At 44.0% G+C, this 19929-nt stretch overlaps 2 protein-coding genes across 2 annotated transcripts in view; one reads left to right on the top strand and one right to left on the bottom strand.

Annotated features, from left to right (window-relative positions):
- LOC309527492 (HAUS augmin-like complex subunit 3) overlaps window positions 1-2922 on the bottom strand; it is a gene marked incomplete at its 3' end in the record, with an annotated part of 4122 nt that extends 1200 nt beyond the window's left edge. The window contains exons 1-2 of the mRNA XM_082214320.1: window positions 1609-2922; window positions 8-407 (exon numbers count right to left, since the gene is read on the bottom strand). Of these exons, the coding sequence (XP_082070446.1) occupies window positions 8-407; window positions 1609-2832 (1624 nt within the window). The 5' untranslated portion in view covers window positions 2833-2922. The remainder of the gene's footprint in view (window positions 1-7; window positions 408-1608) is intronic.
- Window positions 1-19929, top strand: part of DNAH1 (dynein axonemal heavy chain 1) — a 115085-nt gene that overhangs the window by 87143 nt on the left and 8013 nt on the right. The window contains exons 56-69 of the mRNA XM_082214625.1: window positions 7579-7770; window positions 9451-9618; window positions 9771-9962; window positions 10426-10557; window positions 12561-12686; window positions 13068-13187; window positions 13848-13997; window positions 14586-14746; window positions 15041-15266; window positions 15365-15560; window positions 16535-16686; window positions 18110-18306; window positions 18809-18953; window positions 19183-19341. Coding sequence (XP_082070751.1) covers window positions 7579-7770; window positions 9451-9618; window positions 9771-9962; window positions 10426-10557; window positions 12561-12686; window positions 13068-13187; window positions 13848-13997; window positions 14586-14746; window positions 15041-15266; window positions 15365-15560; window positions 16535-16686; window positions 18110-18306; window positions 18809-18953; window positions 19183-19341 — 2316 coding nt within the window. The remainder of the gene's footprint in view (window positions 1-7578; window positions 7771-9450; window positions 9619-9770; window positions 9963-10425; window positions 10558-12560; window positions 12687-13067; window positions 13188-13847; window positions 13998-14585; window positions 14747-15040; window positions 15267-15364; window positions 15561-16534; window positions 16687-18109; window positions 18307-18808; window positions 18954-19182; window positions 19342-19929) is intronic.

Raw genomic sequence — 19929 nt, 5'->3', positions numbered from 1 at the left:
CGCGGGCATTGCTTAATGGAGAACCTTGAATCCTCAAAGCAGGCTTGCCATTCCTGTAATTTAGCATGTGATTCATTCGAGGTAGCCACCATCCCCTCCAGTTGGGTCTTCATCTGTTGCAGATTCTTCTGCTCATGCATCAGCAAGAGCCACAGCAGCTCCAAATGGCTCCACTGGACCATCATTTGGCCAGCAGCTTGTTCTTGCATTGATACAAGATGACCAAGTTTCCTGGTTTCCAAAGTGAGTTCCCCACATACTACAGGCAAGCGAAGGAGGCTGGCACTGGTCTGTAGCAAAGGGACAAGTTTTTTGGTTTTTGCCTGTCTAACCTCCCTTTGGAGGATACACAGCTGCTCCTGGAAAGTGGCTCTACGAAGATACAGTTCTCCTTTCTCTTCCTCCACCTGTAGAAGAGAAGGACATTAAATTTCACATCCCCCTGCAGTTCTTGAAGGCCTCTACAAACTTTGCAAGAAAAACCACCAGTTTTATTGGCAAGTATTCTCCTAACCCATGGGACTCTAACTAAAATACTATTGGGAATGACATCATGGTACTCTCCCTATATCTAAACCCATATATCTTGTTAAAAGTAACTCAGAAAACTGAGAATAATGCAGAACACAATACAAATAGCTTAGGACTAGATTGGTCCAGAGGACCTGTTAAGTTCTGATTTTCTAAGCCTAGTGATTATATCAGCTTTCTTTATAAAGCTTAGCAGTCAAGAGTCCATAAAGTGGGAGGTAAAAAATTACTCAAAACATGGGGCAGAAGTATTCTTTTTGTCTGTGTTTGCAGCATAGTTAATACATAATATTTTAATCTTGTTTTTAAGTTGTATTCATTCAACTTGTTTTTATTATTGCTTTTTAGCCTCCCTGAACCCGGCCTTGGCTGGGGAGGGCGGGGTATAAATAAAAATTATTATTATTATTATTATTATTAAGCTTACATATAAATAAGATGTCACTTAAATATGAACATTTCAAGGGGATTTTTGCTGTCACCCCAATCTATTAGTTTTTGACTTCATGGTTGAGAACATGTTGGATATACTGCACAGACTTTAAGTGAAAAACTGCATGTTGCTTTTACTTTTCTCTCCTGCCCTGCCCCACTTCCTAATGTTTATTTTATTTTCATTCATCCCCAGCAAGGGATTTCTTTGTTGCTCTAGAGAAACTGCTTTCACCACCACCACCACTCATTTATTTCCTCTTCTCCAGAAGCATGTCCCTTATCCCAAACCTACCAGTTTCAGCCTTCAGGAATGCCCTCTACTTCCACAAAATTTTAATGTACAGGGGTTGGCTCTTGGTGGATGGATACAGTCAGAGGTGGACAGAATCAAACACCAGCTCTGATTAATGCAGAGCCAAGCAGGGGCTTGTGTGACAAAAAGAGTGCATTCACTACAGGTGAAAAAAGTCTAGTGGTTCAAACCCATTCACCAAGTGCAACAGGTGAATTAGAGTCTCACTCTTTTATTATTCGTATCTCTCTCTCTCAATGCATTTCTGTGTTGCAGAGACTATTGTATTACAGGTGCTTACTGTCATTTACTAAACCTTGTTTGTCTAAGCCAGGAAGCTAGTGACCTACCTTGTTCTCCTTAGCAGCCTTGAGGGCCTTCCCTGCCCATTTCAAGGCATATGAAATTCCTTTAATGTTTGCAGAGGTCACAAGTGCCTTTTCCTGACTGCACATGTAAGCCAATGCCATGCGCTCTAGTTCTTCCTGATAGCTGCTCAGCTTGTCATCTTTGGCATGCCCCATTTCAGCAGCTTCTCCCCGCATCTTCAACCCTCCTTGACAACCATCCTGAACGGTTCTGAAGTTCTCACTTTCCATTCGGTCCGTATCTTGCAGCAGAGCTTTACAAGTAAACTCTGGCTCATTCTTATTGGCCAGCTGCCCCTTGGAGAGAACTTGGCTTTTCAGCGTGCCATGTGTCGTTTTGTGACCTTCAGAATCATCATTGCAGATTGTACTCTTACTATCTAGCAGCACTTTCTGAGCTCGTCTTTCCATAGACCCTGTATTCAGTTTTTCCCAAGAGTCTCCCTGCCCCCTTTTCACCAGAACTGTTTGATCAGCTTCCACATCGCTGACAACATCTGGCAAGACCTTTGGTGAGAATCCCAATAAAGCCTTTGTGACTTTTTCTTCCAATTCGAGGCAACGTTCCAGGTCCGCTGCTGCCATTGAGGCTTCCTGCCGCTTGCTTGCAGGCTTCCTGTGCCATTGCATCAGCTCCTTTACTTTCTTACAGGCTTGGCTGAGAGCATCATTGCTCTGAAAGTTCTCTGGCTCTAGCCGCAGGTATGCCTTCTTCAGCTCCCGGCTTGCTTTTTCTTTCTTCTCAGCTGAATGACAGAGCTCCCGCTTCAAGCTGGCTAGACGAATTTGGAGCTTGGTGCGGCGCTTTACCCGACAGGCGCATTGGCTCTTCAGCATCTGCACCTCTTGTTCCAGTGTCTCGAGAGGCAAGGTGTCATTCTCCTGCATAGCACACCTGAGCTGAGAGGCTTGGCGGCAGGTCTTCAACACCTGTTCCAGTGCTTCACCTTCCAGAACAGGCTTCCCGGAAATGACCAGTTTCTCATAGGCCTCCAGTTCTGTAGAACTGGATACATTCTCCTCCCCCACTATGTTGCAGAAAGACTCAAGAAACTGTTCTGTCTCAGGACAATCAAAGAGCCAGTCAAAGTCTTTCTCCTGAAGACCATCTGCCTTGGGATAAACAAATTTCAGGGTCTCCACAAACTCACTTCCTCTGTCAACTGTATCCAGGAGGAAAACTCTGGAGCGTCTCCGTGAGAGCATGTTCTGGTTCTTCGAACCCTGGAGGGAGCAGATGCAACTTGCTTATTAAAATGCAGGGAGGTCTCCCTTGTGCCCACCTATGCTATCATTGCACAAGTAAGACATTTAATAGAGGTGTGCACCAACCATAAGATTTTGACTTGTATCTTCAGCTTTGGGAAGCAGCCCAGTCTCTTTTGGAGTCACTCCATCTTTCCAGCTTGACTCATTTTGGGGGGAATCAGATTCATTCTACTAAAAACAAAGCTCTGCTTTTCCTACATTCAGTAATGGAAAAACTAAACATGGCTATAATTTTTTTCTCATTTCACAGAATTTGATGAAATTTGAAGATATAGGAGCCCTGCTAGGGTTGATTAAGTCTGCCAAATTGTATGCAGATACATTCCGGGGTGGGGGGGGTGTACAAAGGGCCTGTTACCCAGCAAAGAACCCATGCAAGTAGACAGGCTTCTCCTCCCAACTCACAGAGAGATCGTTGGGGGATACAGAATCTTTCCCCTGGGAAAGAATGCAGCACTCATTTTGAAAAGCAGCATGGGGGGCACTCAATTCTACAGAGGAACTTGGGACTTTAAGGAGTCTCCAGTCAGTCTGATTCAAGCATGTGAAAACCTTACCCAAATCACCCCTATTTGCCTCATTAATTTGGGAAGTACACAAAGCTGATGCACACCCCTAGTATTGGTTAGCTGAATTCCACACCTTGAGAATTTTAGTGTTAACTTTCTCCATGCATTTGGGTGTTAAAATAGCTTTTATCTTGAAAGCATGCAGATAATAATTGGCTAAATCTTACAATATAAAGGAGGATCAAGCAGGATTGCTCTTGGTCAGGGAAAAGTTTCAGGGCCCTACATAAATACTTGTTCTGCCCTTTGGATACTATCCCCCAGCTTTTTCACACACAGACCACAACCACCCTGGAGCAATCCTGTGAGCCAAGTGATTCACTTTGCATTTTTATTTGCATCAACATCATTGCAGGATGTTGGACTAAATGACCCTCGGGGTTTTTTCCAACTCAGCAATTCTGTGATCAAAACCCCACTGGTGCAGTAGCAAAACAACAATGCATGTAGTCTTTTTTTAGCCACTCTTTGTAACTTACCTCTGGAACCCTGGGAGCAAACTGTAGCCTGGAGTTCTCTTATACCTATTTCTGCAGAAACCAGCAGGGGGGACTTTTCACAACACAAAGATCAAGTATTAGCTGCTGCTAATTGTCCTGATTGCAAACTGCTGTGTTAAAGCTATATCGGAAGCCAATTGACAAATTGGTACGATTAGTTTCTATCCATTATTGTACTCCTATATCCTGTAGCTGCCTTTTGTATTGATCATCACTGCCATCCTGTCTGTACAATTTCTGCTCACAGGTGGCAGTGCAATGAAAGCCAATCAGCTCTAGTATGCTCAGTACTTTCCCAGCGCTGTAGCCCTACTGATACATAATAGGGGAGCTCATCCCATTGCATTCCAAAAAGACATTCTTGAGATTCTTCTCCTTGCATGCATCTAGCCATCTGATGGCAAACATTGGGACACTTCAGCCATTATTTGCATCAGGTGGTTTTATCCATAATTGAATGCACACTTACCCGAAAGGAAATTTAGTGGAGCTTCCAAGTACACATACATACATACATACATACATACATTGACACAGAGGTAGAATGACAATAATCTAAACTGGGGAAAGTTCAAACACAAATGTTCTTTTCTCATTCAGTGTGGTTCTAACATTGAGTGACAACTTGCAAACATGAAACCATCTTCAAAGATATGACAACAGGGACAGTTTTCATATAATGCCAAGCACAATATTGTTCACTCATATAGTTTGAGTGACTAATGCTCACTGTCCTAGCCTCAGTTACCTGGGAGTAAGCCCCATGGAATTCAACAGGGCTTACTTCTGAGTAGACATGGTTAAGATTGTGCCATAAATTAGGCAATACTAAGTGATCTAGACCAGATGTGAGAAACCATTGGCCATGCTTGCTGGGGCTGATGGGAGCTGTAGTTCAGCATCATCTGAACAGCCAAAGGTTCCTCATACTTGAGTTCAACAAAGAAGGTCAGGGCCCTGCATCCTTAATGGATATGCAGAAGAGAGCATTTGAAAGGGTTACCTGCTGAAAAAGAAGACTGGGCCCCTTTAATAGTTAAGTAGAAGGAGGACTTTCAGTTGGTGTTGCTTATATTATATGCTGCAGCTGCTAACATCCCTCTTTTCCATAGCTATTAAAGGTTTGGGAGCTTTGTCTTTTTCAACTGGCCACCCTAGCATTTGGACACTTACTGCTCTTCATGTCCTGAAATTCGCTTTTCTACGCTATGAAAGGTTTATGAACCCAGTCTTCTTTTTTCCTCATGCCACTAGGCATGGGTAAAGTTAAAGGTAAAGGGACCCCTGATAGTTAAGTCCAGTTGCAGACGACACTGGGGTTGCAGCGTTCTCGCTTTACACGCCGAGGGAGCTGGCGTTTGTCCACAGACAGCTTCTGGGTCATGTGGCCAGCACGACTAAGACGCTTCTGGCGAACCAGAGCAGCACACGGAAACGCCATTTACCTTCCCGACGGAGCGGTACCTATTTTATCTACTTTCACTTTGACATGCTTTCAAACTGCTAGGTTAGCAGGAGCAGGGACCGAGCAACGTGAGCTCACTCTGTCATGGGGATTCGAACTGCTGACCTTACGATCAGCAAGCCCTAGGCTCAGTGGTTTAGACCACAGCACCACCCACATCCCACAGTGCCACCCGCTGTGTAAATAATGTGTAAATCAAACCTAAGTAAGTGGTGGTTCAAACCTGAAGAAGCAGCCGTATTCAGTGCAGCTATCATCTCTCCTCCCAAGAAATAAGAACCACACTTTCAAAACTACTGCATTTAAACATGCCACTGGGTAGTATTCAGCAAGCCCATCCTGTCTGCTTGTGCAGTGGAACTTGTCCCCTTCTCCCCCCGCACTTGCACACACTCCATCCCCTTCCAATTCTGCTTTATGGGGTTGGGAAACCCCTAGAATAGATTTAAGGGGTGCATGGCAGGGAGGAGAAAAAATTCAATTGCACAAGCAGAGATCCTTAAGCTGACAGAATGTTCCCTCAGTGTTACTTTGGATTCTATCCTTTCCAGTAGTCTCAAAAAAAAAATATCTTGTCCAATTTTTAATCTACCTGCAATTTGCAGACTACGGGGGTATGCTGTGTATTCCCAGTATCTCAGTTTTCTCTCCTGCAAATTTTCTCACCTCTTCAACTGTACCTACCAAAATCACTGACCACCTCCTCCCTACCAAATTCAAAGGTCTCTATTTAGTCCTCACTCTCCTTGACCTCTATTCTCCCTTTCAAATTGATCACTCTCTTGCTTGGCTCCCCTTTTGCCCTAAGTTTCCATGATTCTGCCCTCCATGAATTCTTTTCCTACATGCCTAATTGCTCTTTCAGCATTTTCATACAAGAAATCTGTTCTCCTGCTTTCCTTCTGTATTATCTGTTCATTTTGATCTGATAGAAGAAAGGACATTGTGGCAGTGGTTGAGCGCCCTGGGATGGTTAGTACAAGTGCAGCGATGATCTCGTTCCTCAGGTCTTTGTAGAGAGTACAAGACAGGAGGAGGTGTGCCGCTGTTTTGGTGTTTCCTTCTGTGTTGTGGTTCCTGTTCTTCCTCTGCACACATTGTAGAGTGGCTTTAAGTACCACCTATACACTGCTAATGCCCAGTTCTGCCTCGCTAGCCTAGAAATTTCCCTCTTTCATCTGATATCACATGTACAAGTCTTCACTGGTTATTTCTTTTTGGTAGTTCCATTGTTGTCTCAAACTCATTACATCCAAGACCAAACTTCTCATTCTTTGTCCCAACCCCCTCACACTATCAGTATTCATTGATAACACCACCATCTACCCTGTTGAAAAGGTACAACGCCCTCTCCCTCTTTCCCTTGGTCCTTTTCTTTCTGACATCTTGGCAAAAGCTGATTCAGGCCCTGGTCGTCTTGCATCTTAATCACTGCAATCTTTTATCAGCATCGTTGCCTCATTTTTGTTCCCCTCACCTCAGTCCATCACTTGGTTGTCAAAAAGCATTCAACTCTCTTATAATGCTGGCCATATGATACACTTCCTTAAGTTCCTAGACTTCTTACCTATTCAGTTATCCGCATGGTCCCTTATCCCTCTTCATTCATATATCCTGATGCATTCCTGCCTGTAATCTTCACTTGTCCCTCTCTGCCACCCTCTGCTGCCCAAAGGTCTTTTGCTCTTTGCAGCCTCCCAGAATGTCCCCATGATGCCATCCTATCTTCAAACCCCTCCTACCTTTCCATGAAGCCTTTAGCAGAACCCCGCTAGTCCTCATGCCCCCCATTATAACTAAGCTTAAATACATGTCGCTGAAGTAATATCATATTCTTGCCCCTTTTACCCCTTCCTTTGTTGTCTTCCTTGTGTCAGTTTGTAGACAGTAAGCCCCTTGGGGGCAGGGACCTGTCCTTCCTTTCTTTGTAAAGTGCTCTGTGCATGGATAGCATTATATAAACAATGTCAATGATCAGAGAAAGGGTGCTCAGCTTTAGGAATGGTGGTGCTCTTTTAAAGACCATATTCTAATCTTGATTTATTTCATGCCTCAGTACTGAAGTCCAGGATAGTTAGGAATGCCCTCCAGCAGATGTGGCATTATACTGAATTACTGATCCACTTCTTTCCCCCTTGTTTCCAACTAGGTGCGAGCGATGCAGCGTCCTCCACTTGGAGTGAAGATGGTGATTGAAGCTGTCTGCATTATGAAGGGCATCAAGCCCAAGAAAGTGGCAGGAGAGAAACTAGGTTCCAAGTTAGATGACTATTGGGAACCCGGCAAAGTCCTTCTTCAGGACCCAGGGAAATTTCTTGAAAGCTTGTTTAAATATGATAAGGTAAGTACCATAGTAGTCAGTCAGTCATTCAGTCATTCTCTCTCTTCCATGCTGACCAGAATAAGACTGTCTTGGCTTCTCCTGTTCCTACAGAGGGAGTTGTTATTAAAAGCTCAGGAGCGAGGGCTAGTAAAAAAGAAAAGGGCAAGCCTAAGTACTAGTGTAGCTGGCATAATTGTGGGACTTAAGCTTGCCATCTAGTCAATCAAATGCTTTTCTCTCATAGCTTTTTGGTTTGTGCTAGTAAAGCTCAATTTAATTAGTTAATGGGCATATATTTCAGAGAAATAATACATCCAATATGCTACATCTCTGAGTAGGGATTTCTGGATGCCCCTTTTTACACCCCTCACAACCTCACCTAATCTGATGTATTTGGCAGGCAGGGAGGGAGGGAGGGGGCATCTACCATTTCCCCACTTTATTTTCTTTTGGCTCAAGCCTGGATATGAGCTCCAGGGTCTCACGGTGTGCGTTTCAGAGAAGCAGCCATCCTTGCAAATCCTCAGATTCTTCTCTGGAGTAGATTAAAATCCAAGGGTGACAAGAACTCTTGTTTAATATCCTCCCACCCATGCCACAAATCCCAAAAACACAGCCAGGAGAAGTTCAGCAAGGGCTTTTCCTGGTAAGGAAGCATTTGGTGACAGTGAAATCTTTCAAAGCAGTCGTCTCCATTGATGCCCATCAGGGCTGCTTTGAAAAGATGCACCTGAAAAATGATTTTATGTAGGGGCAAGGTGGAAATGCCACTACACACAGGGGACCCTGTTGCTCCAGTCGTCTCCTGCCCCCAAGATTAGTTTTCACAGGTATAACCAACCACCCCACATTTCTTAGGAGGTGCAGCCCCTTTATAGTACCTTATTCCATTAAATGTAGCAATTAAACAACAATTCAGTTAAACAGAGGGGTTGAAAGAAGCCACACCCAGTGAAACTGCTGGTGGGAATAAACACCTTATATCTGCAGAGAATCCTTCAGGCTAAAGGGTTTTACAAGGTGAAGCCTGCTTGCCCCAGATGCTTCCCTTAGCTAGGGGAGAGTTCTCTTAGCCACACAAAGCTATCATTTGACAGCCAGGGATCTGGGAGGTGTGCAAGCAATCCCTGGCTGTGAAATGGGGAAAGCGGGTCAAGTTCATTCCACTTCCCAATTTTGGGAGAAAATGGCTCAATTTATTACCAGGTTAAGGTTGCGTAAAACATGGACCATGCATCTATCTGTAGTCACAAGCTGGCTATGAAGCAAATGTCAGTGATGATGTTCCCAATTAAGGGATGTGATGCGAGGAATACTCAGCTGTCCTTTTGACTGTGATTAGTCACTGGACACTCCTTGGCCTACTCACCTTTTGATTCTTGGCCTGAACCAGCAGATGAAAATAAATGGTTTCCTTTCCTTCCACTTTTCAGGGAGGTAATGATAGCTTGTATTGCCCACAAACCAAACACATTGCCTTGCAGTAATAAAAGCCATCTTGAAGGAATGAACAAGCAATGCCTAAGCTTGGCTTGAAGCTAGAAACAGAGAAGGGAGTGCACAATTGGGAGTTTATGCTTTTCCTGCCACACTGATGATTTTTTGCCATGGGGTTTTGTTCTGCCTCACAGCTGACTCCCCTGATGTCTCAGACCTTGATGCTCCCAGCACTCATAATCTCTTCTTTAACCCTTTCAGGATAACATTGCAGATTCAGTAATTAAGTTGATCCAGCCATATATCGACAGTGAAGAATTTCAGCCAGCAGCCATAGCCAAAGTCTCCAAAGCCTGCACATCTATCTGCCAGTGGGTCAGGGCCATGCATAAGTATCACTTCGTGGCAAAAGCTGTGGAGCCAAAACGAGTAAGAACTACAGCAGGGCTTCTTCAAAGTTATTGCATGTACACCTAAAACGGAATGGAGCCTCTGCCTGCCCCCATTGCTGCTAACCACAATTATTTTCCTTGGAATTATGGCAGAACTTGACATTCACAAAAATTTCTCTCTCTCCTCAGCAAGCCTTGAGGGAGGCTGAAGAAGACCTCCAGGCCACACAGAAGATTCTGGATGAGGCCAAGGAGCGTCTTCGAGAGGTGGAAGATGGCATTGCCAACCTGCAGGCCAAATACCAAGGTACTCTGGCCACAAAAGAGGAACTCGAGATGAAGTGTGATCAGTGTGAGCAGAGACTGGGTCGGGCTGACAAGGTAAGGGCCATGGCCACAACTGTGGAGTCTCCTCCCCCATTCCCTTCACCAGGCCTCACCTGCCACTTGTTGGGGCAAGATGGAAGACAGGAGCAGAGGCTGAAGGAAAGAACTGGGGGCGAAGAAACAGCTTTCTTTTGTTTCACATCAGCAGAGCTGTTAAAGAGACAGACACAATTTCCAAGTTGCAATCCAGAAACTTGGGGGGGAGGAGGGAATACTAGTAAAACCACCAATTTCTTCTGACAATTATGTCCGCCCGAGTAAGTTTACCAAATCCTCTTCGATAGTAATTTTGTGGCCTTAATCACAGCAGGGAGTCAACCTGCTTTTTCATTTCCCATATATCAGGAGTTGGGCTTAGGTGGGCAGTCCCAGTCACTGTTTTCCTGCGGCATTTTCTGCTAGGGTTTGGTGGAGCTTCTTTGAGAAAGAAACTAATGTCAGTCTTTCTTTTCTCCAGTTGATTAATGGCCTGGCTGATGAAAGGATACGCTGGCAGGAAACAGTCCAGAACCTCGATTATATGATTAACAATATTGCAGGGGATGTGTTAGCATCAGCTGGCTTTATAGCATACATGGGCCCTTTTACAGTGAGTAGGAAAAATATTTTATTTTCCAGAATACCTGAGCAGTGTCTTGATTTAGTTCTGGTACAGAATAAGTTCCCCAAGAGAAAATATGTTTCTGGGTCAAATTCTTGCTGCATCCCACATTGTAGCTAAACCATAGTGGCATAGTGCTGAATTGTCAAACATCTAAGTGTTGAAACTGGGATAGTTGCAGTCAAAATCTATCAGTGCATATTCTTGTTAATTAGTAAGTCCGGGGGCCAATGGCCACAGAGCTATTAATTACTAAATGGGCAGTCTTAGACCATAGGAATGTAACTGGTGGAGAGAGAGCTCTGTGTGATGTCATTTCCCCTGTTTCCAGTGGCAGGAAGAAATGAGACACATGTTGCTCTCTCTCTCTTTGTCCTTTTGCACCATGCTTTTGATGGAGATAGTTGTCTGTCTGTGTTCTCCCCATGTGCAGACATAGTTGAATCTTATAATTTAACTATGAATTTTGTAACCTAGAAGCATTTTTACCTGCATTGTTTTTGCTGGTGTTTGTTGAAGATGAGTGCAAGACTTTAAGTAAGCGCTATTTTTAACTTACTTTACAGTTTTTGTTTTGATTATTTTTCCAAGTGTGGTAACTATAAAGGGGGAAGCGAGCTTGCTTCAAAACTGGATTCAAATAGGTTTTGCAGCCTTTGCTTAGCTTTTATTTTTTCTGCCAAGGGATGGTAATCTGAAACTCTGACCAGCTAGCTTTCTAAGTGCAAACACTAAGCTGATTATTCTAAACATTTAAATCCCAAACACATGGGGAGACTGGAAGGATAGCTGTAATTCATACATCCTCTCCTACTTACTAAATCTGTCCCACAAGAGAAACAGCCAGTGCAATTGATAGTTAACAGGTATAAAGTGATGCATATTGGGTTTTTAAAAACTTAACTTCAGCTATGTGCTAGTGGGGCCTGAATTGGCGGTCACTGTCCAGGAAATAATTCTTTGTCAAGGTAGATAGATTAACGAAAATGCCAACCCAAGTGTGCAGTAGCTATATAAAAAGAGGAATTCCATATTTGGGCTCATTTAGGGAAGGGAGTGAAAATAAAATTTGCAATATCATAATTGCCCTTATAAAAATTGATGTGCAGCCACACATGGACTGCTATGTACAGTTCTCATTGCTTCATCTCAATAAGGCTATTGTAGACCTGGAAAAGGTGCAGAAAAGGGAAACCAACATTAGGACGGGGCTGGAACGGTTTAGTTTAGAAAAAACATACAAGTAAGGAGCAGGACATGATAGAAGTATGGAAAATTATCCAGGGTGTAGATGAAAGTGGATAGAGAGAATTGTTTCTCCTTCCCTCTTAATACTTGAACCCAGTCATCCAATGAAGCTGTATGTTGGACAATTTAGGAAAGACCAAAGGAAGTCCTCTTTTACCACCATGTGATGCAGTAAAGGCCACCAACTTGAGTGGTTTTGAAAGAGATGTTGATAAATCCATGAAGGAGAAAGCAGTCAGTGGCTACTAGTCACGATGGCTGTGTACAGAAGTGGTTTGCACAGTGGGCTGCACTGCAGAACCGCCCTCCTGACACCAGCATTGCTGCCCCATAACAGGACAGTGCAGGGGCAGGATAGCAACAGGGCTGGGGCTTCACAGGCTCCCCAGCAGGAGCACCAGAGTAGCCCCAACCTCACCATTGCCTTGTCCCATCACCACACTGTAAACAGCAGCAACACCAGCGTTGGGAGGATGGGAGGATGGCATCACCCCACTGCACCAACCAGTGATGAACTGCTAAATACCAGTTGCCTGGGAGCACAAGTGGGGGGGAGTGCTGTTGTGCTCATGTCCCGTGAGCTTCCCATAGGTATGTTGTTGGCTACTGTGTGAACAAGATGCTAGACAATCCATTGGAACAGCTAAGCATGTGGGCCTCAATGCTCTTTTTGAGCATGTTGGCCTAATTTAGCTAACTGTGATACTGATTTAATATCAGTGATGCTTAGTTTTCCTTTGCAGGGTCAATATCGCAATTCACTTTATGATGAATGGATAAGTAAGCTTGAGACGTATAATGTTCCACACACAAAAGAACCAAACCTGATAGGCACACTTGGAGACCCAGTGAAAATCCGATCGTGGCAGGTAATTTTAACAGTATACACTGACTGAATTGTTTTGAAATGTGTTCCCATGCTTTGAATAACTTTAACTTGTGGGGCTGAATCCTAGCTATGTGGACATGGCTTTGGTTTCCTGGGCCCTAATTCCATTGTAGACAGAAATCAAGAAGAAGTGAATCACAGAATAACTATACAATGGGTTGGACTGCACACCTCACCTTGTCCTCTTCTCTGCTGGCAGAAGTTTAAATTATGGAAAATTTGCTTGATTGACATATTTTGCACAGGTTACATAAATTCATTTTCCTTGCTGCAGAACATATGTTATTGCCAGTGCAGTTTTGTTTAGGGGCAGAGTACGCAGAATTTGCGTTTACTGTTAAAATGATGTGTTCTTATGCAGATTGCAGGTCTACCCAATGATACCTTGTCTGTGGAGAATGGAATGATAACCCAGTTCTCTCAGCGCTGGACTCTCTTCATAGACCCCCAGGGACAAGCCAACAAATGGATAAAAAACTTGGTAAGGGCTTCTGCTTCTGCAAAGTCATTAATCCACTTCAGTGATACCAGGGGATTTGGTAGCCCATCCTATCTCTGAGATTGAAGTTATGTTCCTATAAAGGCATGTTGTTTACATCTCACTGTTAAAATTCCCAGTTTGCAAACTATAAATGCAAATGTAAAAAAATACACACCCTTGTTATCTGAATCTTCTGATTATCTTATTATTATTATTATTATTATTATTAATTTTTAAAAATTCTGCTCTTTCCTTCATGAAATGATGGAAATATGGTTTAAGAATTTTAAAGCAGAAAACCAAACTTCATAGGTTTGAAGGTTCAGCTGCCAATTCTGAGTATTGATTTTGCAATGTGAAAAGCCACGATCAAAAAGCAAAAGCAGAACGGGGCATTGAACTGTTATCATGAAGAAATATGAGCAGTGAAAGTGGTTATCACGTTCCTTTTGGTTGCTTTCACACATTGGAGAGCTGAGTCGCAGGTCTGGGTGTTCGCTGTGTTCAATTTATTAACAAAGTGGATGCTTATACTCAGATTTCTCCACCCCCACCCCATGTTTCTTTTAATCAATTTTCCATTTGTTGTTCCACATTCACACAAGCAGGCCCCCACATATCACCCATACTGAGTTTCTCTGCACCTTCTCTGTTTTTCAGGAGAGAGATAGTGGGTTAGATACATCTAAGCTCAGTGATCGGGACTTCCTGCGCAGCTTGGAGAATGCCATTCGTTTTGGAAAGCCGTTCCTGCTGGAGAATGTTGGTGAAGAACTGGATCCGGCCCTTGAACCTGTCCTGCTAAAACAGGTGCCCCTGATTTTTCAGTGCCTGTTTGATAAAGTATTAGCAGGCACTGGCAACTTTTCTGCTGTCAGCACTGAGTGAAGGGGCTACTCTAATGTTGGAATGCCTTTCATCTTTAAGAACTGCTATCTTCTGTGTGAATTGGGGTTACAAAGGTGCAGATTTGTAGTTGAGAAGCTTTGGGCAGTAGGAGAAGGCTTACTTCTTCCCCTGACAGCTGGTGTTGCCTCTATTAGCTGCTGTTATCATCCATAAAATGAAGGAAAGAAAAATGCTTGTTAATATGTGTTGATATGCTGGACCAACTGGGACTAGGAAGCAGCTTTGATGCCGAGACATGCAAATCTGTCTTCTGGTTGTGGACTGATACTAGCCCAGAAATTCTGCAAAAATCCATTCTGGACTCACCATTACCATCTACTTTTGCCTATCCCAAGCCACACTATCCGTACACTCTCAACAACATGAATTTGTTGGATGGAGTTGGCTATGAACGTTGTGGTACTATCTGTTACAGAATTGTGTCTCTTCTGTTTGCATAGATGTTTGTTGTTGCTGCTGCTTATTTTTACTTGTTTCCCTGATATTCAGACCTATAAGCAGCAAGGTAGCACAGTGTTGAAGCTGGGAGACACAATCATTCCATACCATGAGGACTTCAAGATGTACATCACCACCAACCTACCTAATCCCCACTACACACCAGAGCTGTCCACCAAGCTTACGCTGATTAACTTCACCCTATCCCCCAGGTAACACCAGCTCTACTTTTCATTGCTGATGCCAGCAAGTGTTCTGATACTCTTCTTGGGCTTAAAAATCCTCCACTTTAATCATGTCAGCTGCTATTCCCCACCTGTAGTTCTGAGTTAGAGGTTGCATCCCATCAATCTTGATAGATGGAACTATGAATTTGAGCCCTGCTGGGTATGCAGTTTGCGGCTGGGGAAAAGTCTGAAACCAAGCTCTAATAGAACATGAAGATTCCATATGACCCTTTGTTGTTCAAATTGTAATATGTGTGGTTACTTTCTTTCTTTTTACAGTGGCTTAGAGGATCAGCTGTTAGGCCAAGTGGTAGCTGAAGAGCGGCCTGACTTGGAAGAGGCCAAGAACCAATTGATTGTCAGTAATGCCAAGATGCGACAGGAGCTGAAGGAGATAGAAGATCAGATCCTGTACCGCTTGAGTTCTTCTGAGGGGAACCCTGTTGATGATCTGGAGCTTATCAAAGTGTTGGAGGCATCCAAGCTAAAAGCAGGGGAGATTCAGGTTGGTGACTGATCTGCACTTCCACTGCAGCCTGTCAGCTGTTTGCTTTGACTTAATGTGGAATGGTGCATTTTGTCTCGGTCTTGAATCTCCTGCAGGCCAAAGTGAAGGTAGCTGAACAGACAGAGAAGGACATTGACATCACCCGGCTGGAGTATGTGCCTGTGGCTGTCCGCACCCAGATCCTCTTCTTCTGTGTCTCAGACTTGGCCAATGTCGATCCCATGTACCAGTATTCATTGGAATGGTTCCTCAACATATTTCTGACAGGAATTGCAAACGCTGAGAGAGCAGGTACCTCTGATAATGTGCTGTGTGTGAAGAGAATCCCACCCCAAACCCCTCAGTGTCTCACTTAGAACTATAGAATTGTAGAGTTGGAAGGGACCATACTCTGATCAACACTAAAAGGACAATTTCATAGTTCAAATGTTCAGAGTTTCTAAAGTATTATGTTTGCATAGTAAAGTTGTTAGCCATAGGATAGTAACCTCAGCAAAGTAAATATGTAATATATTGGTGATCCCAAATGCTATATCCCGTTATGTTTGCTACAAGCCATCCCAAAATGAATTGGTGGTCTTGCAGTTCTTCTGGAAGATGTTCAGACTTTTGAAGGATTGGAGATTTGTTCATCCTTGCACTTCAGTATCCAGTAGAGCTCAGTGCTGGAATAAAATTGGCACACAGACCTTTTAAGAGTACACCTACTCATTATGGATCATAATCAGCCCCTACTAGCTTATTGCCAGAGTTGCAGAATCTCAATGAACTTCAGCTTGATCCCAAATTATTTCTGTACGGGGTTCAGGAAAAAAAATCACTTTGCTGAATCTATAAAGAGGGTCATCATTTCAGATCATGCTGGTGGCAACATTCAGCCATATATGCTGTAGAACTAGTATGTAATCCAGAGATGCAGGTGTTCCTGATGCCCTCTGCCCTTCCCTCACCATATCTAAATTGTTCTACTGTCAAGCTCTGTATGAGAGAATTCTTTTAAAGCACTAGCTTTTAACTTGGTATCCTTATCAGTGCAAAGCACTTGGCTTTTAAATGGCCTTCAGCCATCCTAGCAGTTTTTATTTCTCCAGGCAGTGTTCAGTATGCCAGCACCAGACAGGAGGCATGAGAAGTTTTTCTGGCTCACTAGTGCGGGCCTAAGTCCTCTTGAATAATGAAAACAGTGCTAAAGTGTATGGCAATATTGTGGGTCATTTCCTCCTACTTGCTGTCTGCATTGTTATTTTGTGATTTCTTATTTTCAGACACCCTAAAGAAGCGAATAGCAAATATCAATAAGTACCTCACCTTCAGCCTCTACAGCAATGTGTGTCGGAGCCTCTTTGAGAAGCACAAGCTCATGTTTGCGTTTCTCGTCTGCATCCGGATCATGATGAACGAAGGCAAAATAGACATGGTCAGTGAAACTACATCCTCAGACCCTTTTAAGCAAGTATCTGTGCGATCATGAACTGCTATGAGGCTGCTTTTCAAAGCATGTAACTACGCACTGTACAACAAACATGTCTTAAAGCATAGCCCATTGATATAATGCAACATCACCTATTAAAATAGGTTGAAGGCACTCTGTGTTTCACTGGTGGCACAGAATGTTCAAATATAGGCATCTGGGAAACCTGATTATGCCAGGTGTGTGTGTGTGTGTGTGTGTGTGTGTGTGTGTGTGAGAGAGAGAGAGAGAGAGAGAGATGCATGTATGACAACCACCTGCTAACTTGATCCTAACTCTTTCTGTGAATGGAACAGAATTCAGGGAATGAGGCATTCCCACCTTCCCTTTCCCTCTGCAGCTCCATGAACTCCCTGAAAATCTGTTATAGGGGTGAGGTGACTGGGTGACCCTTGGGAAGGGATATGGGAGGCTGTTTCAGACGGAAAGGAGAAATGACAAGCACCCACTTCACTTTACTTGAGCAGAGGAGCATCTGTTTGCTGCAGAAAACATCCATGTAATGTTTGTGTTCCCCATAGCAGTTGCAACTTGTAGGGCTACTGCTACAGTGTGCTTCTAGACATATATTCCTGGGGCAAATCCATACCATACACTAAAGCACATCCAACACACATATAAAGCACATGACCTCCCCCCCCCCAAAAAAAAGAATACAGTGGTGCACCGCAAGACGAATGCCTCGCAAGACGAAAAACTCGCTAGACGAAAGGGTTTTGCGGTTTTTGAGCTGCTTCGCAAGACGAATTTCCCTATGGGCTTGCTTCGCAAGACAAAAACGTCTTGCGTTTTTTGCAAGTTTGTTTCCTTTTTCTTAACACCGTTAATACAGTTGCGACTTGACTTTGAGGAGCGAATCATAGAACGCGGTGTGGTAGCCTTTTTTGAGGTTTTTGGTGATTTTTGAAGCTTTTCCAAAACTTTTCCGACACAGTGCTTCGCAAGACGAAAAATTCGCTAGACGACAAAACTTGCGGAACGAATTAATTTCATCTTGTGAGGCACCACTGTACTGGGAACTGTAGAACTACAAATCCCAGCATCCTTAACAAACTAAAGTAATGTCACTGAATGTTATGTTTCTGGGAAGGTGGAGCAGTATTACATACCTTTGTTCTTAAACTTGTGACCAGTGCAGAACTGTCCTCACAAACATACCTTATGGAAGTGATGGTTGCCCCGACAATTTATCATGCAGACTGGTCCCTCGTCAAGAGTCTGTAAACATTTTGACAAGCCTGCCATCTGTGGGCCAGAGAGGTGAACACCTCCATACATTGGCACTTCTGGCCATGGTTCATGGAAGGAAAATTCACAAGCAGAAAGTCTAATTCTTCCTATCGATTATTTGTGATTTTTTTACCTTCAGGATGAATGGCGATACCTAATTTCAGGTGGTGCAGTTAAGACCATGCGGGATAATCCAGCTCCTGCATGGTTATACGAAAGAGCATGGAATGATATCTTGGCCTTGACCAACCTACACAATTTTTCCAGCTTTGCAGATGATTTTGTGGCAAATCTGAATGGTTTCCGAGCAATTTTTGACAGCGCAGAACCTCACAGGTGCCGTTTCCCCTTCAGTTCCCAGTAGGGTTGTAGGTCCTGTAGTGATTTTTGTGTGGCTCTGCCCTCCCTTCCCCATCCCTCACCCCCGCTGCTTGCCAGTGGTCATTCTGCCCAGAAAAGGGCTAGAGATTTGTTACTGACCTTGCCAGCCCCTTAAAAACATCAGAAGAGCCCTGCTGGCTCAGGCCAGAGGCCCAGCTCGTCCAGCATCCTGTTCTCACAGTGGCCAACCAGATGCCTGTGGAAACTCCTGAGCAGGTCCGGAGTGTAACAGCATTCCATGATTCTACACCTATGATTCCTAGAATCTGGTGTATGGAGGCATATTGCCTCCAGCAGTGGAGCTAGAGCACAGCCATCAAGTGATCTGTCACAAAGATTGATCCCATTATAGTTGCCACACGAAATCCACTCTGAGAAGCCTGTCGTCTTGCCCTATGCCTGTTACATTTTCAGTGTGAAATGTGGAAACCTGACACAGCCCTTTCCTCTCTTGCAGGGAGCATCTGCCTGGCCTGTGGGACGCCAAGTTAGATGCCTTCCAGAAGTTGCTGGTCCTCCGTTGCCTGCGAGGGGACAAAGTCACCAATGCAATGCAGGACTTTGTGGCTGCCAACTTGGGGCAGACCTTCATTGAGCCTCAGGTAGCTACCAGCGGTTGAGCGTGGGTGGTAGGAGGGGTGAGCAGATAGATGTTTGGCAAAGCCATCACCTCAGTGTCTCATCCTGCCGCCTTCTTTCTCAAGTCTAGCTATGGCCTTATTCCCAAAGCATAAGACGGGGAAACGCTGTGCACTGACTCTGAGCAAATATCTTCTCCATTGTCCACTACCAGTGCTTAATAGAAAAATTCTGCCTTTATTCCCATTTCAGACTGCAAACCTCTCTGTGGTGTTTAAGGAATCTGCCGCTACTACCCCTCTTATTTTCGTCCTCTCTCCCGGCACAGACCCAGCTGCTGATCTCTATAAATTTGCTGAAGAAATGAAGTTTTCTAAGAAACTATCTGCAATTTCTCTTGGACAGGGACAAGTAAGTTCCCAGTGCTATAGTGCTGCACATCCCTTAAAACATGGCTAATCCTCATTAATTGCTCTGTAGCTCTTTTCCAATAAACTTTGTGAAGTAGATTCCTGCCATTACTATCTTTGAGTGGATAACGAAGTATAAGAGCAGTGGATGTGTTCAAGTCCACCGCTGAGTTTTCATGTCTGAGTGCAAGGTTTCACCCGGGGGGAGCTGAATTCAGCTCTTCCAGCACCCACTACAAAATACTGCAAACCTGTTTCACACACTTTACTGCTTTCAGGAATTCTGGGTAACGACACTTGTGGACTCTGATCCACAAAAGCTGGTTGACATAATAAATTTGTTAGTGTCGTGAAACTCTTAAATCATGTTTGCTGTCCTGCAGTATTCCTTCTTACATCTTGTATGGGTCCTTCTTACATCTTGTCTCCTGCAGGCAGACATGGACTTTGAGAGCCTACAACGCTCTAAGTGACCTTCACGCCCTTAAGTCAGGGGTGGGGAACTGGATCCAACTGGCAGACCAAATCCTTATATCCCCCACCTCACCTGTCAATCACCTGGTGCCACATTGTCAGATGACCTTTTTCA

The sequence above is a fragment of the Podarcis vaucheri genome (assembly GCF_965113315.1).
Source record: "Podarcis vaucheri genome assembly, chromosome: 2".
Classification (NCBI taxonomy): domain Eukaryota; kingdom Metazoa; phylum Chordata; class Lepidosauria; order Squamata; family Lacertidae; genus Podarcis; species Podarcis vaucheri.
Note: the sequence above shows the minus strand (reverse complement) of the source record. Positions and strands in the feature narration are given on the sequence as shown.